At 49.0% G+C, this 22,531-nt stretch overlaps 2 protein-coding genes across 11 annotated transcripts in view; both read left to right on the forward strand.

Annotated features, from left to right (window-relative positions):
• Positions 1–2,173, forward strand: part of FAM178B (family with sequence similarity 178 member B) — a 160,289-nt gene extending 158,116 nt beyond the window's left edge. For all 5 annotated transcript variants that reach the window (XM_072633788.1, XM_072633784.1, XM_072633789.1 and 2 more), the window contains 2 exons: positions 494–646; positions 1,769–2,173. In XM_072633788.1, the coding sequence (XP_072489889.1) occupies positions 494–646; positions 1,769–1,789 (174 nt within the window). In that variant the 3' untranslated portion in view covers positions 1,790–2,173. The remainder of the gene's footprint in view (positions 1–493; positions 647–1,768) is intronic.
• A 7,152-nt stretch (positions 2,174–9,325) lies between these two features.
• Positions 9,326–21,517, forward strand: SEMA4C (semaphorin 4C). 6 transcript variants are annotated; one of them, XM_072633793.1, is made up of 16 exons: positions 10,454–10,732; positions 11,274–12,236; positions 12,378–12,529; positions 14,580–14,728; positions 14,840–14,902; positions 15,126–15,224; positions 15,310–15,406; positions 15,511–15,627; positions 15,756–15,907; positions 16,100–16,275; positions 17,335–17,479; positions 17,618–17,840; positions 18,839–18,951; positions 19,231–19,388; positions 19,481–19,548; positions 19,735–21,517. In XM_072633793.1, the coding sequence occupies exons 3-16, from the start codon at positions 12,421–12,423 to the stop codon at positions 20,562–20,564; spliced, it is 2,499 nt and encodes an 832-aa protein (XP_072489894.1). In that variant the 5' UTR covers positions 10,454–10,732; positions 11,274–12,236; positions 12,378–12,420; the 3' UTR covers positions 20,565–21,517. The 6 variants fall into 6 exon arrangements, with proteins under 6 accessions (XP_072489896.1, XP_072489892.1, XP_072489894.1 ...); XM_072633796.1 differs by having other exon boundaries at positions 11,274–11,342; XM_072633795.1 differs by lacking the exons at positions 10,454–10,732; positions 11,274–12,236 and adding an exon at positions 9,326–9,422.
• Positions 21,518–22,531: the final 1,014 nt, after the last annotated feature.

Here is a 22,531-nt window from a genome sequence, read left to right on the forward strand (position 1 = left end):
CTTCATCTGTAGAACAGAAATAGTAGCACCTACCAGCCAGGCTTTTGTGGACACATGTAAAACATGCCATAGAGCACCATGTAAATGTTCACTGTTTTTAGTTTACCTCCCTGTTCCTCAGTTTCCTCACAAAAGTACAATGCCAGGGTTGGACACAGTGACCTCCAAGTTCCTGTCAGCTCTGATTCTTGCTCCTTTGTTCTGTGATTTCGCTCACCTCAACATTCCATTCCTAATCCCTGTTCCCCTCTTGCTTGCCCTCTCTGTTCTGGACAAATGACATTGTTGTACAGCTGTCCCTTGCCAGCCATGCCCCATTCCTGAAGGCTTCCAAGGCATGATTAGAAAGGACTGAGGGTTTGGTCAGAGATACTTCTCTCAGTATATCTGAGCACATTGTCACTTCCTCCATCCACTTTGGGTCTTCTGGGGGGTCTCTCACATCCCTTCTCCCCACCCCCTCCCTCTTTCTCATTTTCTTCTCTCTTCCAAGGGTGAGCTGCAACAGCTATGTGTGCAACTGGAGCGACAGGTCACCACACACATCCACGAGAGCCCCCAGGCCATGTATCGGACCAAACTCAAGGACCTGGCCACCCAGATGTACATCCGGTGGCAGGAGCTCCTGGCCCAGTGCAGGCCTCAGGTAACAGCCCTTTGTAACCCTTAGCCTTAAGCCTGGGTGGGGAGCAGGGGTGGGGCTGGGCTGACCAGAGCTTACAACCTGCTCCACCCTAACTGCAGCTGCTGGAGCTGTGAGGGCAGTGGACAGGAAAAAATGACTGGCACTCTGACCATCATTATTTTTAAAATGTGTTGATCATCTACTTTTTTGTGGGTAATTGGATATTCCTTTCCTGATTTCTTAGAAAGGGAGACTGAGTTCTGGAGAGGGAGAAAGTCTGAACCCGAAAGATGGCATTTTGATGTGAATGATGCTAGGAACAGATTGTCCAGCCTTTTCCCTAAATGCCATCTTTTTCTTTTTCTGACCTGGACCTGGCATCATCCTGGTACCAGGGGAGAGGACAACTCTTCTCCGACCCACCCCCAGTTCTCACAATAGGGTTCTAAATCTTTTTTCTCCCTTTACTGTGTCCTACTGAAGCCTGCTCTCTTTTCCAGTCAGTGTCTCCTAGGTTTCTGTTCCTTGGCATACAGGGACAAAAACCACTGAGCTCTTCCCATGAAGGATAAGGAAATCCCTACGGGAGCCTTCAGCCCTTGCTTGAGAACTGAGGGACACACCATTCCTTCATTCTTTCTTTTCTCTTTGGCCTATTTACTCACTTTATTTACTGTCTCCAATGCTCTTCTCCTTCCCCCACCTTTTCTTAACCTTTGTGAAGTACTACTAGGGCACCACCAAGGAGGCACACAGGGGCATATCAAAGGATGTGGGGAGGGTTCATCTGACCTTCTATAAAGGTGGAAAGAGATCCTCCTCAGCCCTTTACTGTGCTGGACAAACTACACAAAGCTAATCTCCCATGGAAGAGATGAGGGTATTTGCTGGGAGAAGAAAGAAAAGATGGTTTACACCTTGTCTTTCTGTAATGACCTGTCCCCAATGGGAAAGCCAGATATGGAAAAATCTGGAGCCATCTTCCTGTCTGTTCCACTTTGGCATTTCCCCCACCCAGGCCCAGGGACTGCAGATGTCTGGACAAGAGGAGCTGGGAAAAGTTGGTGTTGGCTCCTACTTAGCTATCTATCCAGGAGATCACAGAATGTGCTTTTTTTTTTTTTTGTTTAACCCTCCTCACAGAACCAGTACTACAACCCCTGAAAAGAGACCTAAAGTGGAGCTGGGATGGAGCTGACTCATGCTTTTGGGCACAGGCAGGAAGACTGACAGAGGAATTGACTCAGGGGAAATGAAGATGGCAAGAGAGAAGTCAGGGGCCAGAAGAAGACCTCGGTCCCAGCCCTATGGAGTGGACATCTGCAGCTTCAGCTGATAACCATGCTTCAGTCCCTGTCAGGGCATCAAGGAACTCTGCCTCTCACTCCTCTGGCCCAGCTTCTCTTATTAGAACTCAGTCTTCTCCTGTTTGCCCACATATTGACCTCTTTCAGCCCCTCCCAGCCCCCTGTTCCTATCCATCCCAGTTTTTAATCCTTTCTGTTTGGGATTAGGTTCCTGTTTGCACTTTAAAGTCTTATTTCAGCATCAGGTGGTTCAGAAAAGCTCTTTATTCTACAAAGTCCTTCCTTAGAATTTCAGTGAAAGGGGAAGAAGGGGGAGGTTGGTAGGCTGTAAGGATGAACCTGGAACTTGGTCAATCCTTTTCTAAGACATACTGCCCTGCCTATGGCTGCCTCCCCCACTCTACCCTGCCCCCCTTGTTGTATTCCTCCTCTGCTAAATTTTCTCTCCTTTTATCAGAATTCAGATGCATCTTTCTTGCAGGAAGCATGTTTGTTAATCTCCTAGATGATCTGATGGATCAAGGATGCTGGAGTGTATCATTCCTACCATTAGATAGAGAAACTAAACCTAAGACTGAGAAAGAGATTTGCCCAGAGTCAATGACAACATGGTGACAAGAATCTAGAAATCATCAGATTTGTAGATTCATGGATCTTTAGAACTGGAAAAGATCTTAGAAAACATTTTGTCCAACTTCATTTTATAGCTGGGGAGACTGAGACCCAGAAAGGTTGTGTCCAAAGTTACAAGTTATTGGCATGGTGTAGTAGAGAGGTCATTGAGCTTGAAGTCATGAGAAACCTGAGTTTGAATCCTACCCCTGACTCCCTCTATCTCACCTTGGTCTAATTTTCTAACTGCCTTCATGGGTTAGGGTATATGTGTACAGAATGAGCCAGAAGAGCAGAGCTGGCATGAGACATTACACTTACTGGGGTAATAGGATGACTCCATTTTAAGTAGGGTGCTTTATTATGTGCACCTAGTTTAGGGGGCTTCTTGTTCATGGTGTCCATCATGTCCATGATGATTCATCCTCCCCTCAGTCTAGAACACAGCTTTGTCCTTTCCCAACTTGACTTTTCCATGTTCCATGTTCCCTAGTCCTCCGTGGAGACTCTGAGATCTTGAGTTCTGTGCAAAATCCCCTCCTTCCCCCATTAGAGCTGTGAAGCTGTGGGGTGGTAAGCTATATTCCTAAGTAACCAGTGGTGTAGTGACTGAGGGTTGAGTGGTATTTATTCCACCCTTCTCATTCGTGTTCTGCTGGTCCTCAGTACTCCTTTTTCGATGCGTCTTCCATGGGGCATCTTCTACACTGATTTCTTTGTTTCAAGTAGGGTTTCTGAAAGGCATACTTCCCACAAATCAGTCTGTACTTCCAAGCACCTTCATCACTTAGCCACTGGTGCCCGCCCTGTATTTCATTTTCCCTGGTGACACAGCTGCCTCCTTTGCCTTGCTATGCCAAGTTTGTGGAAGGGCATATAATATCTGGGGAACTCCTGAGTCAGACACTCTTTGGCTTTCCTTAACTTCAATAGGACTGGGCTTGCAGAGCCACTCCAAAGACAATAAGGCCCTCTGCTTCAGCGCACTTTGCAAGACTAGCAGTGAAGTCCAAAGCCTCCTCCCCTCCAGCACCCCAACGTTCTTGGAATCCAAGTGGCATTAAGTATTAAGTGCTCTGATGTCTGTGGCACTGTGCTGGGTGCTGTACAGAATGACACACCATCCCTCCACTGCCATGTGATAAGTGGAAGGATACTGTGCAAGGATGACTGGTGCCCAGGTTCTTTGGTCGAAGAGGTCTGGTTTCTGTTCCTGGCTCCACCATAAACCATTCTGGCCAAGTCCCCTCTATGTCCAGTGCAGCAGTTTTCCCTAAGATTTCAGATAAAAGAATTGAGAAGACTCATCACTTGAGGGAACCAGCCTTTACCTTCCCTCAGGGCTGCCTGTGCCTTCTGACAGATAAACTCACTGACAGTTAAGCTTTAGCAGTTTGGTTTTCTCTGGAAACCTGGAAATCACCTTTGAAATTTCCTTCTTTGTTCCTGCCGCCAGGGGCAGACAGGGAGCAGGTACCCCTGGAGAGTCAGGAGAGCTGGGGAATTTCCAGTTCCTGGAGCTGTTTCTACTTGATTCTCAAAAGGCCACACAGATGCACACCCACAAGACACAGACACACACACAGACACGCACGCACACACACACACACGAAGAAGCAATTCAGGAATCTCCTTCAAACCTTGGAGGAGTACATTCTTAGTTCTCTCCAAAGTTGGCCAAGGAGAGATAACCAGGTCTTATGGATTTGGTGTGGACAAAAAACAGGTGAATTTTCTTGGGAATCAAAGACTCCATGGTTACCTTGGCAAGCCTCATTACTTTTTCCTTCAAGGTCTTCAACAATTCCAAGATTCTCAGCCCCTTGATGAAGTCTAGGGACATTTTGATAGAAATGCTGCTTAAGGGAATATCCCTGGGAAGGTCAGTGAATAATTTATTCCTTTTTCCCTTAGGGAAGGACTCTTGGGGTGAAGAAGTATGATTTAAGGAAGGTTAAAACAAGTTCCTTTCCTGGAAGAGGTAAAAGGGAGAAAACCCTTGATCTGTAGCTGCCTCCATCTCTAGGTCCTGAAAAAAACATTAAAACTAAAAGGGGAAGTAGAGACAGCAGGTGTCTCAGTGAATAGAGCACTGGGCTTGGAATCATCTTCAAGAGTTCAAATCTGACCTCAGATACTTACTAGCTGTGTGACCTTGGGCAAGTCACTTAACTCTGCCTCCATTCCTCATCTTTAAAATAAGCTGGAGAAGAAGATGGCAAACTGTTCCAGTACTTTTGCCAAGAAAACCCTCAGTGGGGTCAAAAAGAGTAGGACATGACTGAAATGACTCAACAACAAAGAGGTCCAATTTTGAGCTCTCCTAGTTGATATAAGGCATGGGTAACCCAAGCTCTGGGCTAATTCTTTTTCTTTAAGAAAGCAAGGAGGTATCTTAGAATTTATCTAACCCAGAATATTACATATCTAACCCAGATATTACATATCTAACCCAGAATATTACATACAATATTACATAGTTTTAACCAAAGGATCTATGGATTTCAAGAGGGGAAGGTCAATGAACTTGGATGGGAGAAAAAAAATATATCTTTCTTTTCGTAACCTCTAAATGAGATTTAGCACTTCATTTATGAATATAGGCAACAATAATTAATGGTCCAGATTGCCAAAGAGATCATAACACACACAAAAAAAGGTTAATTCCTGACCCAGGTTATTCCTCTATTTTGTAGATTGGGACATTGAGTCGCACTAAGGGGAAGTATCTTGCTTTAGGGCCACACAGCTAAGAAGTGGCAGAGCTTGTACTGTAACCTAGGGTCTTTACTTCTCTAGATTTTAGTCAATGTAGTAACATCATTTGCCCCCTCCTACTCTAGTTTTGATTTCAACAAGGTAGTGTTGATTAGGGCACCATGAACCAGGCTGGCTCCGTGCCCTCCCCCTGGACTACAGGACTAACAGGAGTGAGTGAGTATGAGGGTCACAGAAGTAGAGCACTACATAGAAGTGGAAACCTTGCCACCCTAAGGTAGAAGGTGGAATTTGGATAGAGATCTCAGTTCTGAGATCAGAACCGAACTGTGTACAAGTCCATCTTTAGGGAAGAGACTACCAGACTAGATGAAAATAAGATGAAATTCAGTGGGCATAATAAATGTCACTGACACAACAAAGATTTAAATGTTTATACGAGCCAGACGCTGTAAAGTCTCAACACTTGGATTCCAAAAAATCACCTTCAAAAGTACGAGACAGAGAAGGCATAGTTAAAAAGCAGTTTGTCTAAAAAAAGATCTGGAATTTTAATGGACTGGAAACTTCTTATGAGGGCAGCTAGTTGGTGCAGTGGATAGAGTGCCTGGCCAGGAATCAAGAAGACCTGAGTTCAAATCCAACTCAGACACTAGCTGTGTTACCCTGGGCAAGTCATTTAACTCTGACTCAGTTTCTTCATCTGTACAATGAGAGAAGGAAATGGCAAAAGCACTCCAGTATCTTTGTCAAGAAAACTTCAAATGGGGTCACGAAGAGTCAGACACAACTGAAATGACAACAAAGCTTGTGAGTCAGCAGTATGACATGGCAGCCAAAAAAGCTAATCTGATCCTGAGCAGTAGAGAGAGGAATAGCTTTTAGTAATAAAGAAATGATAGTCCCTTGTACTTTGGTCAGTAAGACCATATTTGGAATATTGATTGTATCCAGGTCCAGGAACCACAGTTTAGGAAGGATATTTTAAGAGCTAGAGTGTCTGTAGGAGAACAGCCAGGATGGTGAAGGGCCCGGAGTCCGTGTTCTATGAAGATTGGTAGAAAGAACTGGGCATGGTTAGACTAGAGAAGACTCTGGGGGAGAAAGAGGAAAGAGAAAGACCTTGGAGTCAGAGGATGAAGACCATTCCTGCCTTTGACACTTTGACTCTGGGCAAGTTTCCTCAATTATAAAATGAGGGGGGTTGGACTAGACGTCCTCTGAGGTCCCTGCTAGCTCCATGTTCCTCTGATTAGGCTGCCTTCCAGTACTGGAAAGGTTATGGTGCAGAAGATAGATGGATTCCATTTGGCCTGTTTAGCCAGAATCAGACTCAGGAGCAATTCAGAAAGCTGCCAAAAAACCCCAAACTTCATAGCAGACTTGCCTAAGAGTGGGTGTGCATTGGAGGCTTCAAGCACAAGAAGGTTTGAAGACCCCTTGTCAGGTATGTCAGAGTAGGCTCTGTCACTTAGGAATTGAACTAAAGGGCTAATGTGATTTCTTCTAATTCTAACAATTCCGTGGCTACACTGATTGGCACTTGGATTTAATAATAATAAATGCAGCTCATAGACAATGTATTGTCTAACCCCTTTGAAGGATCTCAAAGAGTAACTTGTTCCCAAAGCTCCTTTGTATCCCTCGGTTACAATCTGAACACGGGGTTTTTTGTTTGGTTTTGTTTTGGGGGAAGGGTTTGTGGAACCACGACTTAGGGTGATACTGAATAGACTATACCGAAAACAAGATTTCTGTTCCATTCTAAAACACCACACAGAAGTCCATGTAAATTTGAGAAATTGATGACAGATGACCTTAGCAGCACTATTTTTCCTCTGAGGAAAAAAAAAATGAATCAAACCACCCCCCATCCCGAAACAAAAACTGAAAAAGCAAACTGAATAATTGACTGAACAAATGACATCCAGTATGATAAATTATGTTGGATTTGGAGTCAGAAAACCTGGGTTTGGATCTTGCTACTACTGTGTGACTTTGGGTAAGTACCTCTCTGGGTCTCAGTTTCCTCATCTGTGCAATGAGGGGGTTGGGATGGGTGACTTCTGAGGTCCCTTCCAGATCTAAATCTAGTAATAATTTGATCCTACGGGATCAGGACGATATATAAGCCTTACTCTTTATACAACAGAAGGCTTTTTTTGTTATGGCTTTAAACCCAGGAATTCAAACTTCCTGCTACCTGATCTTTCTTTAAAAGGGCTGAATCTTGAGCAAGTGGGTCACTGGGAATTCTCTTCGCTCGCCCACTCAATGAGAGACGTCATCATTGAGAAGGGAGGAAATGAAGGAAGTGAATGCCTTAAGGTAGAAAAAGAAATCTCACTTAACCTGGGAAATGGGAGTCGGAGAGAGGAGCCTTATGGGCCGGAAGTCTTTTCCCTTTGAAGAGGAGGGGTTGTTGGAGGAAGAGGTCTGGTTCCTAGAAGTTTCTCACGTCTGACTTCACCCCCCAGCCCCAGGGAACTGAAACCCCAGCAGGGTCCAGTAGAAAACGACCCAGACATTGTGAAACCAGATCATCCTTTCAGAGTGTCCAGTGGGGGCCCTTGTACACATGAAGCCAAGGGCTCAGTGACTACGCTGTCATTTATCTATAGAGGTAGATATGTGAAAGTGAAGAAGCATGGGTGACAACGAATAGTCCAAGGAATTGGTGGACTCAGACTGTTGAGAGTCAGGACACCTGGATGTCCACTCTAGCTCAGCAGGTTCTCAATTAGGACTTCCTTCTTCAATCAAGAGATCATTCTCCCACCTCTTAATTGAAAATAAAAAGACCTGCTCCATCCCCCTTTCTTACAATTAGCAAAGTGTTAACAGGGTCTAAATCCATCTTAAGCTAGTGTTTTGTATACTTTTTTCCTTCATGGAAGGGAGCTGGGAAATGTGTGTTTGGCTGGCATTTTGGTATGAGGGGCGGGGGAGGGAGGGAGAGAGCCCTCGCTTTTATTTACCAGCAAAGACATTATTGTTACTGAAAGTAAACTCTGCTTTTTCCAATTATATCCACTGCTCTTCTGGTCTCCAGTCTTTAGACGCCAAGTTTTAACCCAGAACAAAAGTTGCTGTCGGAGCTGATTTATAATCTCATGAATATAGGGATTTATAACCCAAATCTGCTGACGGGCCTGAAACTAGGCTGCCCCTCCTGGGTGCACCATGCACCCAGGCTGTGGCAGTAGCAGGCTAAAGGAAGCTAGGGCCAGAATCCACGCTTCCCTGCTACCTCTTGCCCTTCCTTAGGGGGCTGAGATTAACCCAGCTCCTAGGAACCTGAGGGGGAGGGGAGAGGAAGGTGTGGGTGGGGAATGGGAGGGGCTACTAAATTGAAGGCTCTTCCTTTTTTTTCCACCTTCGCATTTTGTGCTTGGACTTTGAAGAACTGTTCTTGGGCCTTGGGGAGTTGACTGGTGGGAAGGAGGAAAGACTGAGACACCTCCCCAATAAGGCTGGGCCAGAAATTATTTTAGAGACTATTTCTGACTTTAAATTCTCTTCCCCTTCCCCCAAGAAACTCCTGTTAGGTTTCTTTTATCTGAATATCTTGGCGTATCCAATTTTAAACCAAATCTTCCAGGTGTCTCTGGAAGTAAAGAATATATTTCAAAATGAGTGGGTTCAATCCGTGCCCTGGGCCATGCCATGGTGGTGCTGGAGCCCAGACCCTAACGTTCTTGTATTTTTTTATCGCTGGACTGAACTTGTTGATTAGGGTAGACAAAGTCTTTGTTCATCTCTGGCTGTGGATGTTTGAGTCTACCAGAGTGCTCTTTCCCCTATAGAAGCCCCAATTTTTTTCAGTGAAAAGACTGCTGAAAGGCAGGATCCACTTGAGAGGAAAGGATCAGGGAACGGATTCTGGAATGAGCAAAGTCTTTCTGATTTTGGTAGGAACCTCTCAGTCCTAGGAGGATCATCTCTCCTTGTCTTCCCAGAATGAAGATAAATCTCTTTCGATTTCCATCTCTGCCATGTGGCCTGTGAACTGTTTTGAAATTCTCAGACCCACCCAACCTGGGTTTCTGAGTCCCCTAGCAGCTTTCTGGGAGCCTCCAGCTTTGCCCTCAATCTTACGGCCTGCCAGAGCAACGAAACATGCGTTTTTTTGGCGGGGGGAATAGTTGGGAGAGAATTGGGTGAGTCAAATCCCCTGCGGCTAATGGTAGTTCACCACCATCCCCAAGAGGCATTATGTAGCCGGTGGGGTTGATTGGGAGAAAGGCGTCTGTGAAGTAGAAGTAAAGGGACAGCACCCCCGGGAGAGGGCAGCATCTGACTGGGAAGGGGGGGGCTGGAGAGGCAGTGGGCTCCAGGGAAAGGTGGGGGTGCGTCAGAGCTGCTGGCTGTAAGAAATCTCGGGAAACTCTAGGTGCGAGGTGACCCAGTGGGCCACTGGCCCCCGGCTGGGCTGGAGCCCCGCTCAACCCCCTCGCTGGCGAGCTCTCCCATCCCTCCCTCCTCTCCTCCCCCCGCTCTGGGTCGGGGCCTGACGTCAGGAGGGGGAGGTGGAGGGAACTGGAGCTGCCGAGAGGGAGCGGGAGAAGCCACGGCACGGGGAACCCCGCGACCCGGAGCCGAGCCGAGCTAGGGAGAGGAGCCCCGGGCCAGGGAGGGAGGGAAGGAAGGAGGGACAGGGAGTGGGAGGAAGGCAGGCGGGGAGGAGGAGAAGGAGGCGAGAGCGGCCGCGGGAGCTGGAGGGAGGCGAGGGCGGCGCCCGGGGATTTGAGCGGAGAGGAGCCGAGCGAGCTTGGGAGGTAAGTGGGACCTGAGCTGCGCGGGGCGGAGCGGGGGGTGCTCGGGCTTTCTGCGCCGGGGGAGGCACTGGTCGCCGGGGGCTGCTTTGTGCCCAGCGGTGGAACCTGCCCGCGGGGGAGGGGCTGGGTTGGGGGACCCAGGATACTGTGGCGCCCCCGTAGCTCTGGCACAAGTGTTCTCTCCCTCGATCTCGTCCCCCTAACGTCGCGTCTCCCTGGGCACTGCGCGCCCCGAGCTCGGCGCTCCTGGGTGACCTCCTATCCCAGGGGCTCCGGGGGGGAGGAGTCTCGCTGGGGTCTGGGGGGGCACCCCGATCCTGCTGTTTTGCTCGGGTCCGATATCCGGGGGAGATCATGGTGGGGCTGCGTGCCACCCCCTGGCCCCCCCCCCCCCGCCCGGTTGGCCCCCGTTCCCCTCGGGCTGGGTCCCAGCTGGCCCCTGAGAATTGCAGTTGCCCCCAGTCTCGCTCCTCCCCACTAGCGATGGAAAGTTTGGGGCGGGCTCCAGCTATGGCCGGTGCCGTGAGATCGGATTTCCCCACGGTCCCCCCCTTCCCTCCGCCCCCAGCACTTCCCGGGGGGCTGAGCCCGCGAGTAAGTAGAGTGGGTAGAGTCAGGCTGTCTCCCCCAGACTCCCGAGTCCCAGATTCTGGAGACGAGCTTTTGCTTACTACGACCCGAGCCCAGAGAGAGTAGGACGCTTGCTCCAGCCTCCACCCCCCGGGGAGTTGTGAGCGCCACGGGGAGGATTGACCTGGGCGCGGGGGGGCGGGGGGTGTCTCCTTCTGGATCTCGGAGCCCCCACTTCCCCCTCCCTGCATGGATCTGTGGGGGGTGGGAAAGGGGTGTAAAGGGTACTGGCTGCTGTTTGTGAGTTGGGAGGAGCTGGGGGTGGGGGCGCCGTTGTCGAACTGGATTATGCGGGCTGGCTGCTTGGGCTCGGCTCCTCCCTGGGGGAATGGGGGGACGTGGAAGGAGTAATGGGGGTTTAGGGGTTGGGGGGAAGAGTAAAAGTGCCCCCCCATGTGCTAGGGTTTATGCCGGCAGGGGGCGTAGGCTGGCCATGCCTCCGCCACGCTCCCGGCTCCTCGGCTTTGTTTGGATTCAAATCCCCGGAGCTGTGGGGAGGGGGTGGTGGGGGTGTGCACGCTCTCTCTGAGGACCCTTTTTTGGAGGGGGTGAGGGCCCCACCTCCCATGTCACCCTGCTCCAAGACATTGTCTGCTCCCCCAGGATGTGGGAATGGAGAGTTGCCCTGGGACTGGGATCCAGCTGGCCCTCCCAGAGGCGAAGGTCTTTGGGGTGAGCTGTCCACAACTTGGGGATCTTAGCCCAGCCTAGGTTCTGTGCTTGCTGAGCCCTGGGTCCGCCCCACCTCACCACGCCAAGCTCCCTTCAGGTCCTAGGTAGCACCCCCTTTCCTGTCTTCTTTGTATGAACAGAGGGGAGTTGCTTGATGAGAGCCTGAATGCTCCCTGTTCTCCCCCTACTCCCTTGGCTGGTGTCTCCTGGGAGGCTGCCTGAGGGACCGACAGGATGAGGCCCTGGTCATTTCCACGCCCATCCCACCCACTTCCTGCCTCCCTTCTGGGGGGAACAAAGGGGGATTTAGTAAGCCGGGCCGTCACCTCCAGGCCTTCACTCCTGTTCTGCTTCTGTGCAGCTGGCCAGGTCGAGGGGCTGGAGCTATTGTTTCGATCTTGTGCGAAGGCAGGGTCAGAGGTGGGGGGAGGTCAAGATGACAGGCTTCTCAGTCACAGCTTCCCAAATAAGACCCCTTGGAAAACTGGGTGACTCCCCTCCTCTCTGGTGGAAACTGGGCAATTCTGGGTGGACAGGACTGAGATGGGATGGAAAGCTGGGAGCTTTGGTAGAGGCCCCTGCTTCCAGAGCAGATAAAAACCAAACCTTTCAGTAGCCGAAAGAGGGTGGGTGGAGGGGCCACTTTTCCCCCTTTTTATTTTTTAAACAACTTCCTGTAGAGGGGAGGGGGAGGGGCAGGAGGAGAGGGTTAAAGCCAGGGAACTGCTCCTTGGAGTCTGTCTAGGAGGGTAGGAAGTGTTCCCCTCACCAGCTGACTCAGCCACCCACCCCCCTCCTAGATAAAGAGCAGGAAGACCTTTTAGGGGGAGGGAAGAAAAAGGAAAAAGACGACTGGGTCCACCCCTCTCAATCAAAAGGACAACTGGATAAGAGGTACTTTGGCCTTAGGTAGATCCCCCGATCAGGTGCTTGCTTAGTGCTTGCTTTGTGTGGTCTTCTGAATTGACCACTCCCTGCCATTTCTGATTTGCCGTCTGTCCCTGGCCCTGCTCCTGACCTTTTCTCTTTCCTTAGGTAGGGCATCGGGTGCAGAGCCGAGGGCCAGGGGGCAGGCACCATGGGCCCATGCTTGGGCATCTGGCTGGTGGCATCGGCACTGCTGGGCCTGGGCTATGGGGACAATGCCTGGTGGAACCCCGTGCCTAGGAAGACCGTGTCCTATGGGGGTGAGTGCCTCAAGCTCCGGGGGGCAATGAATAAGAGGGGAATGGGAGGAATAAGCAGGAACTGCTTCTTTCACTCCAGTCTGACTCCTTGCCTTGTTCTCTGATCCCTGCTGACTCTTGTTGCATGCTTTCTAAGAAACCTTTGTGGGTAGCCTAAGGGACGGAGAAATAGGAGCAGAACTCTTGGGGTCTCTTCTTGACATTCTCCATGCCCTTGAAAGCCTCACCCCACTCCCAGTCTTAGCTGTTTCTGTTATGTTGAGGGTTTTCTATTGCAAAATCACTTCCCTGCATTCTGTGCTTCTTGTGCACCAAGGATGATAAAGTTTAGAGCTTGAAGAAGACTGGTCCAACTCCACTAATTTGCAGATGAGGAAGCCAAGGGGTGGTGACTTTCAAAGCCATAAAGTCACAAACTCTGGCCTTGAACTTGCATACTCTGATCCAAAGGCAGTGTTCTTTCCATTGTACCAGCTGCTGGTAATGCTGGAAGATGAAGGAAAGAACCTAGAGCCAGTTCGAAGGGAAGGATGTAGGATGTGGAACCATCCTGCATCCAGTTGCTATTCCATAATCCCTCCTCTTTCCCCCTCCCTCTCTCCCAGTACTCTAGGGAACCTGCTTACCTTTTCAACTTCTTTTTGATCAGAGCCCTTATGTCTTTCTGTAGTGGCACACCAGACACAGTATAAGACTGACAGGGGGCCCCTGTGGTGGCTTCCTTATTCCCCCAACCTGTGGCAGCCAGGTGATGTCAGGTGTTTGTGTCACCTGTAGGCCCTGGGGATCCCAGAATGAGATCATCTCCCACAGGCTCCATGTTGGATGCTAATGAAGCCCTCCCATGCCAGCCTGTGTCCGGCTACGTCATTGGCTCTAGAGGCCAAGGGGATGGGGAGAGAAGGACCCTGAGGACAGACTGGTGGCTATTTTGAGGGACCCATGTCATGTGAATGTGTGAACATTGTAGACTAGCTTTGCCTGTTATACTTTCCAGGTGACTCGGGGCTAAACAGGCTTCAGCACTTAGCCCTTGGCCTAGGCCCTTGTCCCAGATTTATGTCTCATGCTTCCCAAACTTTATATTGCCCTGATCTTCCTTTTACTGATGCCTCCTGTCCACTCTGTCTCTTGCCACTCTGATTTCCTTCCCACATGTTCTACTCCTCTACAGGGATAGGGACTGGGATCTGTGATTTCATTGGTACAGGGAATGCCCAGGTGAGGAAACTCCATTACTAAGGAAGTTCACCTTCTTTGCAACTTAAAATCTTAAGAAAATATTAATGTTAAGATGTTAGTGTTGAGATGTTAAGTGACTTGCTTAGGATCACATGGAGTGTCAGAGATCCTTGACTTGACTCATGTGACCCCTATCTTACTGGCTCCAAGGCTAGTTTGTTAGCCTTATGATTTCAGCTATCATGGGTTCTAGTTACCATTTTCTACTTCCATATCCGTTGTATCTCAGGAAAGAAATAGCTCAGTGATGGGATTGCGTCTCTTCTAACAACATTTTGCCAGCTTTGCATCCCATTCTTGGGTGAGGAGGGCATAAGGAAGGCCTTATAGTTGTCATGTCCAAGGCTGATCCTGGCTGGATTGTAGTATCAGATGGGTGTGCAAAGGAGGAAGCGGGAGTGGAGGAAAGGAAGTTGGGAGGGGGAAGGTCTCCCCCCACCGGAGGTGCCACTGACCCTGAGCGCCGTCTGTCTGATGGCTTCCTTTGGCTAGAGGCTGTGGCCGGGATATCCTTCCTTCCTCCTTACTAGTTATGATTTGCTCCCTCCTAAGCCTGGGAAAGGGTGAGAGACCTAGGTGGAGCTTCTGGGGGCTGAGAGCTGCTTTTACCAGTGCCTCCCCCTGCTTGAGACTGATAAAGCACCATGGGCTGCTTTGACTATTAAGTGGGAGTTAATAATAGAGAAAGCTGGGCAGATTATTAATTTTGGTTTTTGAAGGGGAAGCTAGTAGGTGATGAGTTCAGGGAGAGCAAGGCTTTTGCTACCCACTCCCTTCCTCTCCACTGACCACCTTCATTGTCCCACAGAGTTGGCAGCTGTGGTGAGGCGATTCTCTCAAGTGGGCATCCAAGATTTTCTAACACTGACACTGGCTGAGAGCAAGGGGGTCCTCTACGTGGGGGCCCGAGAAGCCCTTTTTGCCCTCAGCTTGGAGACTCTGGAGCTGCAATCATCGGTGAGAGGCAGGAGAAGTGAGAGTGCCTCAAGGTGGAGGGTGCTAGGGGTCAGGATGGGGATGAGGCACCTTGAGCTAGTGCTAACTGACCCCTCTCCCCCTTGTCCCTAGATCATATGGGAGGCTACAGTGGAGAAGAAAGCTGAATGTATCCAGAAGGGGAAGAGCAACCAGGTGGGAGATTCTTATGGCACTGGTGGGCATGAAGGATGGGAGAACAGTGGAGGGGGAAGCTGGAGACCTTAGGTCCCTTTTCTGAATAACTGATCTCATATTAAGAACTTAGGTTTCTTCCTTCCCCCCAGGCTTCCCGTGCCCTCAGTGTTTCTTTCTTTAGCTATTCTTTGCCCCATGTCATGAGCCCTTTGCCCTTTACAGAATGTCTCTCTCTTCCTAGACGGAGTGTTTCAACTTCATCTGCTTCCTGCAACCATACAACTCTTCACATTTGTATACCTGTGGTACCTATGCCTTCCAGCCAAAGTGCACCTACATTGTAAGTACTGCCCTCCTTCGAGCTGGCACTTTTCTAGACCTCTGAGACTGCTGTTTCTCAATCTTGATCTTCTTTTCCATCCTAGGATGTACTCACCTTCTCTCTGGAGCCCGGGGAACTTGAAGATGGGAAGGGCAAATGTCCCTATGACCCAGCCAAAGGCCACACTGGCCTCATTGTGGGTGAGTGGCTATACCTTGATGGATATTGGGATCCTAAGGAACTAGACTTTATGAGTAAATGCTCATCTGGAATCCTTAACTGGATTATCCTTGGTCTCCCATAGATGGTGAGCTGTATTCAGCAACACTCAATAACTTTCTGGGTACAGAACCAGTAATTCTGCGCAACCTGGGGCCTCATTACTCTATGAAGAATGAATACCTTTACTCTTGGCTCAATGGTGAGTCCTGTGATGGCAGCTTGGCTGGTGGGGTGATGTATGTCAGAAAGCTCAGGGATGACCTTGGCCCTGAGCAATTTCAGTGGCCAGATGTTTCCCTGAACTAACTCTTCCCCCTTTGCCAATAGAACCCCATTTTGTTGGCTCTGCCTATGTGCCAGAAAGTGTGGGGAGCCCCACAGGTGATGATGACAAGATCTACTTCTTCTTCAGCGAGCGGGCTGTAGAATACAACTGCTATGCTGAGCAGGTGGTGGCCCGGGTGGCTCGAGTGTGCAAGGTATAAGGCAGTGAGATGGAATACTGGTGGGGGTGGGAGGGAGGTGCAAGGATTAAGGTTTGGAGAGGAAGCCTCAAAAGCCTGGCCTTCATCTGGATGCTCAGGCCTTCCAAGAACTGAGGGAGACCAGGGCTTCTTTGGGGAAGAAGTTGCTGAGGCTGCCTCACTAGATTCCTTCTTTCTCTGTCATAGGGAGATATGGGAGGTGCACGGACACTGCAGAGGAAGTGGACCACCTTCTTGAAGGCCCGGCTGGTATGTGCTGCTCCTGATCGGCAGCTCTACTTCAATCAGCTTCAGGCCCTGCACACCCTGCGAGAAGACAATTGGCTAAACACAACCTTCTTTGGAGTCTTTCGGGCCCGATGGTAAGACAGAGGAAGGGATGTCCAAAGCTGGAAAAGAGCAGCAGGTTGGGGAACACTGAAACATCCAGGTAGTCAGCTGTCCTCCATCTGGGTACGGGCAGTAACAGCTCCCATTTCTCTAGTGATTTAAAATCAACAAAGGGGAGAGAAGGCTGAGTATCAGACATTGTTGCTGTGTAAGCATTTCAGGGATCTTGACCCTGGGATTATTTCAGGACCAAGTTGAGTACTAGGTAGCAGCAGCAGTATGAAATGCTAAAAAGAACACTGGCTTTGGAATCAAAAGACATGGGTTCAGACCCTGGCTCTGCTACCACCTTTATGACCATTTAATCTCTGTGGCCCTCAGTTTCCTCAACTGTAAAATGAAAGGTTGTACTAGATGATCTTTAAGGGGCCTTTCTAGTTTTAAATTCCTGTGATCTTAAGGTTTATGTTGGGCTTCTAATCCTAGAATGTGTTCCAAATTCTGAATTCTGGAATTCTGTTGGTTCTAAACTTAATGTAGGCATAGTAGCAGTGATAATTTTTTTGGTCCAGCCCCGTGATTTCATTGGTGTAGGGAGATGCTAGTGAATGAGAAGGCCTTGGTGACAGAGCTAGCTATGTGTCAGAGGTTGTCCATGAACCCAGGTCTTCCTGACTCTACTGATTAAAACAGAATGCCTCTCAATAATGACCATATTTCACATTTACATAGCAGTGTAAAGCTTTATCAGTCAATTAGCAAAAATGTATTATGGTGCCAAGCACTGCAGATGACAGAAATGAAACAACCCTTGTTCTCAAAGTTACATAAAAGCATATACAGAATAAACAGAAAACATATACCAAGTAGTTCAGGGAAAAAGGGTTCGAGCAGTTCAGGGACAGGAAAGGTCTACAGCAGCAGTCCTGTGAGGTGCATAGCTCAGTTAGTAACATCTCCATTTTATAGGCTTAGGGAGGTTGCATCACATGGGTAGTAAGTATCAGAGCCAGGACCTAGCTTCTGTTTCTTTCCACTCAGCCCTTCTCAAGGCCAAATTTCACCTTTTCACCTCCTTCCTTGCTTCTCAGGGGTGATGTGGACCTGTCAGCGGTGTGCCAGTACCAACTAGAAGACATTCAGCGAGTGTTTGAGGGGCCCTACAAAGAGTACCAGCAGCAAGCGCAGAAGTGGGGTCCTTACACTGACCCGGTCCCCAGCCCTCGGCCTGGCTCAGTGAGTCTATGGTGGGAGGAAAGCAGATGGCAGGGGACCCTGATACTTGCTGCCTACAGATGGTCTTTGGCTGGGAAGTCTGCTAGTGGCTACCAGCCCTTGCCATGGGATGACTGTCTCTCCGCTCCCTTTCCCTAGTGCATCAACAATTGGCACCGACATCATGGCTACACCAGTTCTCTGGAGTTGCCCGATAACACCCTTAACTTCGCCAAAAAACACCCACTGATGGAGGGACAGGTGGGACCTCGGTGGGGTCGGCCCCTGCTAGTGAAGAAGGATACCAACTTCACTCACCTGGTGGCTGATCAAGTGAAAGGGCTTGATGATGTGACCTATGATGTGCTGTTCATTGGGACAGGTATGGTTTTAAGAGGTGTAACACTAGAGGTATCAGAGATGTCCTATATGAAGGGGGATGCCATGGGAACTCCTATTTTTTTCTTTTAAAATTTTTATTGCTGCTCTTTTTACATCACTGTCTCTTTCCCAAACCACTGTACCATTTCCCACCCCATAGCCCAATCCCCCTTTCTAACAAATAAGCCAAAGCAAAACAAATCAAAACTCTGGCTGTTTCTGAAAATGTATGCCTCATTCTGTACCTGTATAATCTACCACTGTTCTGTTGGGATATAGAAGGCATGCTTTACCATCAGTCCTCTGAAGTCATGACTGGACACTGCTCTGATCAGAGATATGGAGTCCTTTAACTTTAACTTTTATTTTACATTCTTGTATCATGCAAATTCTGGTTCTGTTCACTTTGCATCAGTTCATTTAGTTCATCCCAAGTTTCTTGGAATTCTTCATGTTTATCATTCCTTATGGTACAATAATAATTTCATTACACTAACATAGCACATTTAGTTTAGCTATTCCTCAACTAATGGGCACCCACTTTCCTCTTAGTTCTTTGCTAATACAGAATGTTCTCCTACAAGTATTTCGTACATACAGAACTTTCCCTTTTGTCTTTGACCTCCTTGGGGCTATATATCTAGTGGTGGTATCAATGGATCAAATGGTTTGTACAGCTGAATGACCTTTAAAGTGTAATTTCAAATTGTTCTCCAGAAGCTGAGTCAGTTTAAAACTCTACCAGTAGTTCATTAACGTGCCTATCTTCCCACAGTCTTTCAACATTTGCCATTTTCATTTTTTCCAATATTATGAGCATAAGATGAAACTTGAGAGTTGTTTTAATTGGTATTTATCATTGGTGATTTGGAGCATTCTTTTATATAGTTGTTGATAGCTTGTATTTCTTTCTTGGAAATGTTTTTGCCTTGCCTGTTATTTGACCCCTTATTTACTGGGGACTATTACCCCCTTTTTTCTCTGCTTTGTTCCCTTCAGAGGATGGCTGGCTCTACAAGGCTGTGAACTTGGGTGCATGGGTCCATGTGATTGAGGAGCTACAGGTGTTTGATAAGGAACCAGTGGAGAGCCTTGTCCTGTCTTATGATAAGGTAGCACAAACTCTCCATGTCCCATTTATTGATACTTAGACCAATTCTCTCTTCCTGTGTTTTCATCTCCCATTTCATTCTCCTCCTCCTCATTTTTGGAATAAGGCTTCTAAGCCATTCTTCTAAGCCACTCCTTGGGCCTATGAACTTCCTTCCTCCACCCTTTTAGTTTCCCAAGATCTGACTTGTTTCCTCCTCTGTGTTTTATTTAGCCATGGCAGCATTTCTGCAGGGAGTGGGCTCCTGATGACCCTCCTCTTTCCATGCTTTCCCCCACAGAAGCTGCTCTTTGCTGGTTCACGATCACAGCTAACTCAACTTCCCTTAGCTGACTGCAGCAAGTACAGATCCTGTGCTGATTGCATCCTCTCCCGTGATCCTTACTGTGCATGGAGCACCAACACTAGTCGATGTGTGCCCCTTCATGGTCACCTTAAGTGAGTCACACTCCATGTCCCAAGAGAGTAAGATGTGGAGAGCTGGGGTGGTGGGCGCTCTTCCTAACTCTGGCTTTCCCCTCCCTTGCTAGATCTCCATTTATCCAGGATGTGGTGAACTCAAATACAGGCCTTTGCAACTTTCGATCCGGCAAGAAAGGTGAGTTGACTTGTTGTTCAAAGGCAGGTGGGACGGCATCTACCATGACTATACTGGGTGCCAGAGATTGTTCAAGATTGCTGAATTGGGTTGAGTGGGCAATCAGTGGCCACAAGAAGTAGCTCATGTCCCCTCTATTCCCAAAGTTTCTTACGTTAAATCCTCCCATTATTCTTTCTCCTACAGTTAAAATCACTCCCAAGAACATCACTGTGGTGTCTGGTACAGATTTAGTGCTCCCATGCCGCCTCTCCTCCAACCTAGCACATGCTCGTTGGACTTTTGGAGGCCGAGAACTGCCAGCTGAGCAGCCTGGGTCACTACTCTATGATGTCCGACTACAGGCCCTGGTGGTGTTGGCAGCCCAGCCCCGCCATGCTGGTGCCTATCACTGTTTCTCTGAGGAGCAAGGAGCACGCCTGGCTGCTGAAGGCTACCTGGTGGCAGTGGTAGCTGGTCCGTCAGTGACACTGGAAGCCCGAGCCCCCTTGGAGAATCTGGGGTTGGTATGGCTTGCAGTAGTGGCCCTAGGGGCCTTGTGCTTGGTACTGTTGCTTCTAGTGTTATCACTTCGACGTAGACTGCGTGAAGAGTTAGAGAAAGGGGCTAAAGCAGCTGAGAGAACCTTGGTATACCCACTGGAGTTGCCCAAGGAGCCCACCAGCCCTGCCTTCCGGCCTGGGACTGACACTGATGAGAAACTCTGGGACCCAGTTGGTTATTACTACTCAGATGGCTCACTAAAGATTGTACCTGGCCATGCCCGCTGCCAGCCTGGCGGAGGACCCCCTTCTCCACCTCCTGGAATCCCAGGCCAGCCCCTACCTTCTCCAACTCGACTTCACTTGGGGGGTGGACGCAGCTCAAATGCCAATGGTTATGTGCGGCTGCAGCTAGGCGGAGATGATCGGGCAGGACCTGTGCATCCTTTGCCTGAGTTAGCAGATGAACTGAGGCGAAAACTACAGCAGCGCCAGCCACTGCCTGACTCAAACCCTGAAGAGTCATCTGTATGAGAGGAGCCCCCCCACAATGGGGGGGGGGGGTGTGCAGCTCCGACTTTTGCACAGGCACCAGCTACCTCAGGGACGTGGCTGCAGGCATCTGCTTTGCCTGGGATAGGCCCTAGCTAGGGAATTGCCCTGTCTAGGCTGGCTCCTACCCAGCAACCTGCTCGGCCATGGGGACCTGCCCTGTTCACCATGGGCTCTGCCATGTGGGTTTGCTCTGTTCTGGGCTTTTGCCTTCTGGTCACCAACCCCACAAATGGCCTCTTCTTCCTTACACAGAGAGGAGGCCAAGGATCCTGCAGACAGACCTTTGGCCCCAGCAGCCAAACTCTTTTCAAGACAGAAATTCCAGGTGTGTGTGTACGTATGTGTGTGTATGTATGTGCACACGTGCGTGTATGTTTGTGTGTAATGTGACTTTCCTGCTTCTGTCTAGTCTTCCCTGGCCTGGGGTCCTCCTAGGGGCTTCTTCCTGGACCTATGAAGGGGAAGAGGTCTGGGGTTGTACCACTCTGCCTTCTTTGCCCTCACCTGCCCAGAGACCTCTGATGGTATATAACTCCTTCTCAAGGGAGAGAGGAATAGTGGGGCAGAGATGTACATATGGGGGTGGGGGAGGGAGGTAGGGTTGTACCCCCCTTTTGAAAGTAAATGCTCAGGGGTGGGCCTGGGCCTATTCTTAGGGCTGTGAATGTTTTAAGAGTCAAGGGAGGGAGGTGGGGCCCTTTTGTTGGGGGGAGTGGGGAGGGGGTCCTACTTGGCCTTCTGGGGCTCAGTGGTATTTTATACTTGTGGGGGCGGGGGGATGGGGAAGGAGGGGGATTGTGGCCTATCAGCACAGCCCCTTGGCAGGAGGATAAGGGGTCCTGACAGTGTAATTTATTGTGTCCCTGCGTATTTATTTGTTGTAAATATTTGAATATTTTTATATTGCAAAATAAAAGAGAAAATAACCCTAAGCCCAGTTGCTGGGGTGGTCGTCATAGATCTGTTTAGACCCTTGGAGAGTTTGAAGGAAGAGAGACGTGACAACGGCTAAGCACTGAAAGGGGAAGGCTTGGTGGGAAAAGGAGCTGGGGTGGATGATGGGGGGGGGAACCCTTTCTTGTTCCAGAATTCTAGGGTGGCGAACTGGACTGTCCGCTCTCTGCCCTGCTGTGCTCTCTGTGGGAAGTGGGGGCAGCTCTGGCTCCAGTTGTTTCCCACAGTGGTGGCCAGGAAGCTGGGAACCAGGCAGCCACAGCCTCTTGGGAGCCAGCTTTGGCTGTGGGCCAATGGGAGAGGTCAGGGTAAAAGGAGGTGGGGGTGGGGATGGAGGGAAAGAGTGAGACTTCCCAGAAACTTAAGGATTAGGGGGAGAGAGGGATACAAATGAGGGTAACTTCCTAGAAACAGAGTAAGTCTGTGCGTGTTTGTGTACATTGGTGTGTGAAAGGTTGGGGCTCCAAAGCAATCTAGGGGAAGGAGGGAAGATGGGACTATCTCTTAACCCTTTTGGCACCAGGGTGAGTGATATCTGGTCCCTAGCCTAGTCTGACTCCATAAACTTTGGCTTGAATGATGACCCCTCTACAACTATAGTCATATCCTCTGTTTTCTCCCTGACCAAAAATCCTTACCAGCTGCTTCAGTTTACATGAACACTTCAAATTCACCCTTCCCCTATACAAATTCAAGAATTCAAGGGGAATAAAAATCCCTATTAAATGGAACCAAGGGATGAGTATTAAGGAAGTCAAGTTACTATATTCATTTAACAAATACTTAATATGAATTTAATTTATTGAGTGCCCACTATGTATAAGGTATTACAAGTGTGATTACAGAAGTATATATACTTAAAAGTGTGACATTTCTTAACTTTTAACGTAGTTGTGGAGATCACATGAGCAGTCATGAGTGAAGACTGGATGGAGGAGATCAAGCCCAGTAGAAAAGGGGAGGTTTTGATGGGTGAAATATTAAAAGTGAGC

Source organism: Notamacropus eugenii, chromosome 1 (genome assembly GCF_028372415.1).
Source record: "Notamacropus eugenii isolate mMacEug1 chromosome 1, mMacEug1.pri_v2, whole genome shotgun sequence".
NCBI classification, from domain to species: Eukaryota; Metazoa; Chordata; class Mammalia; order Diprotodontia; family Macropodidae; genus Notamacropus; species Notamacropus eugenii.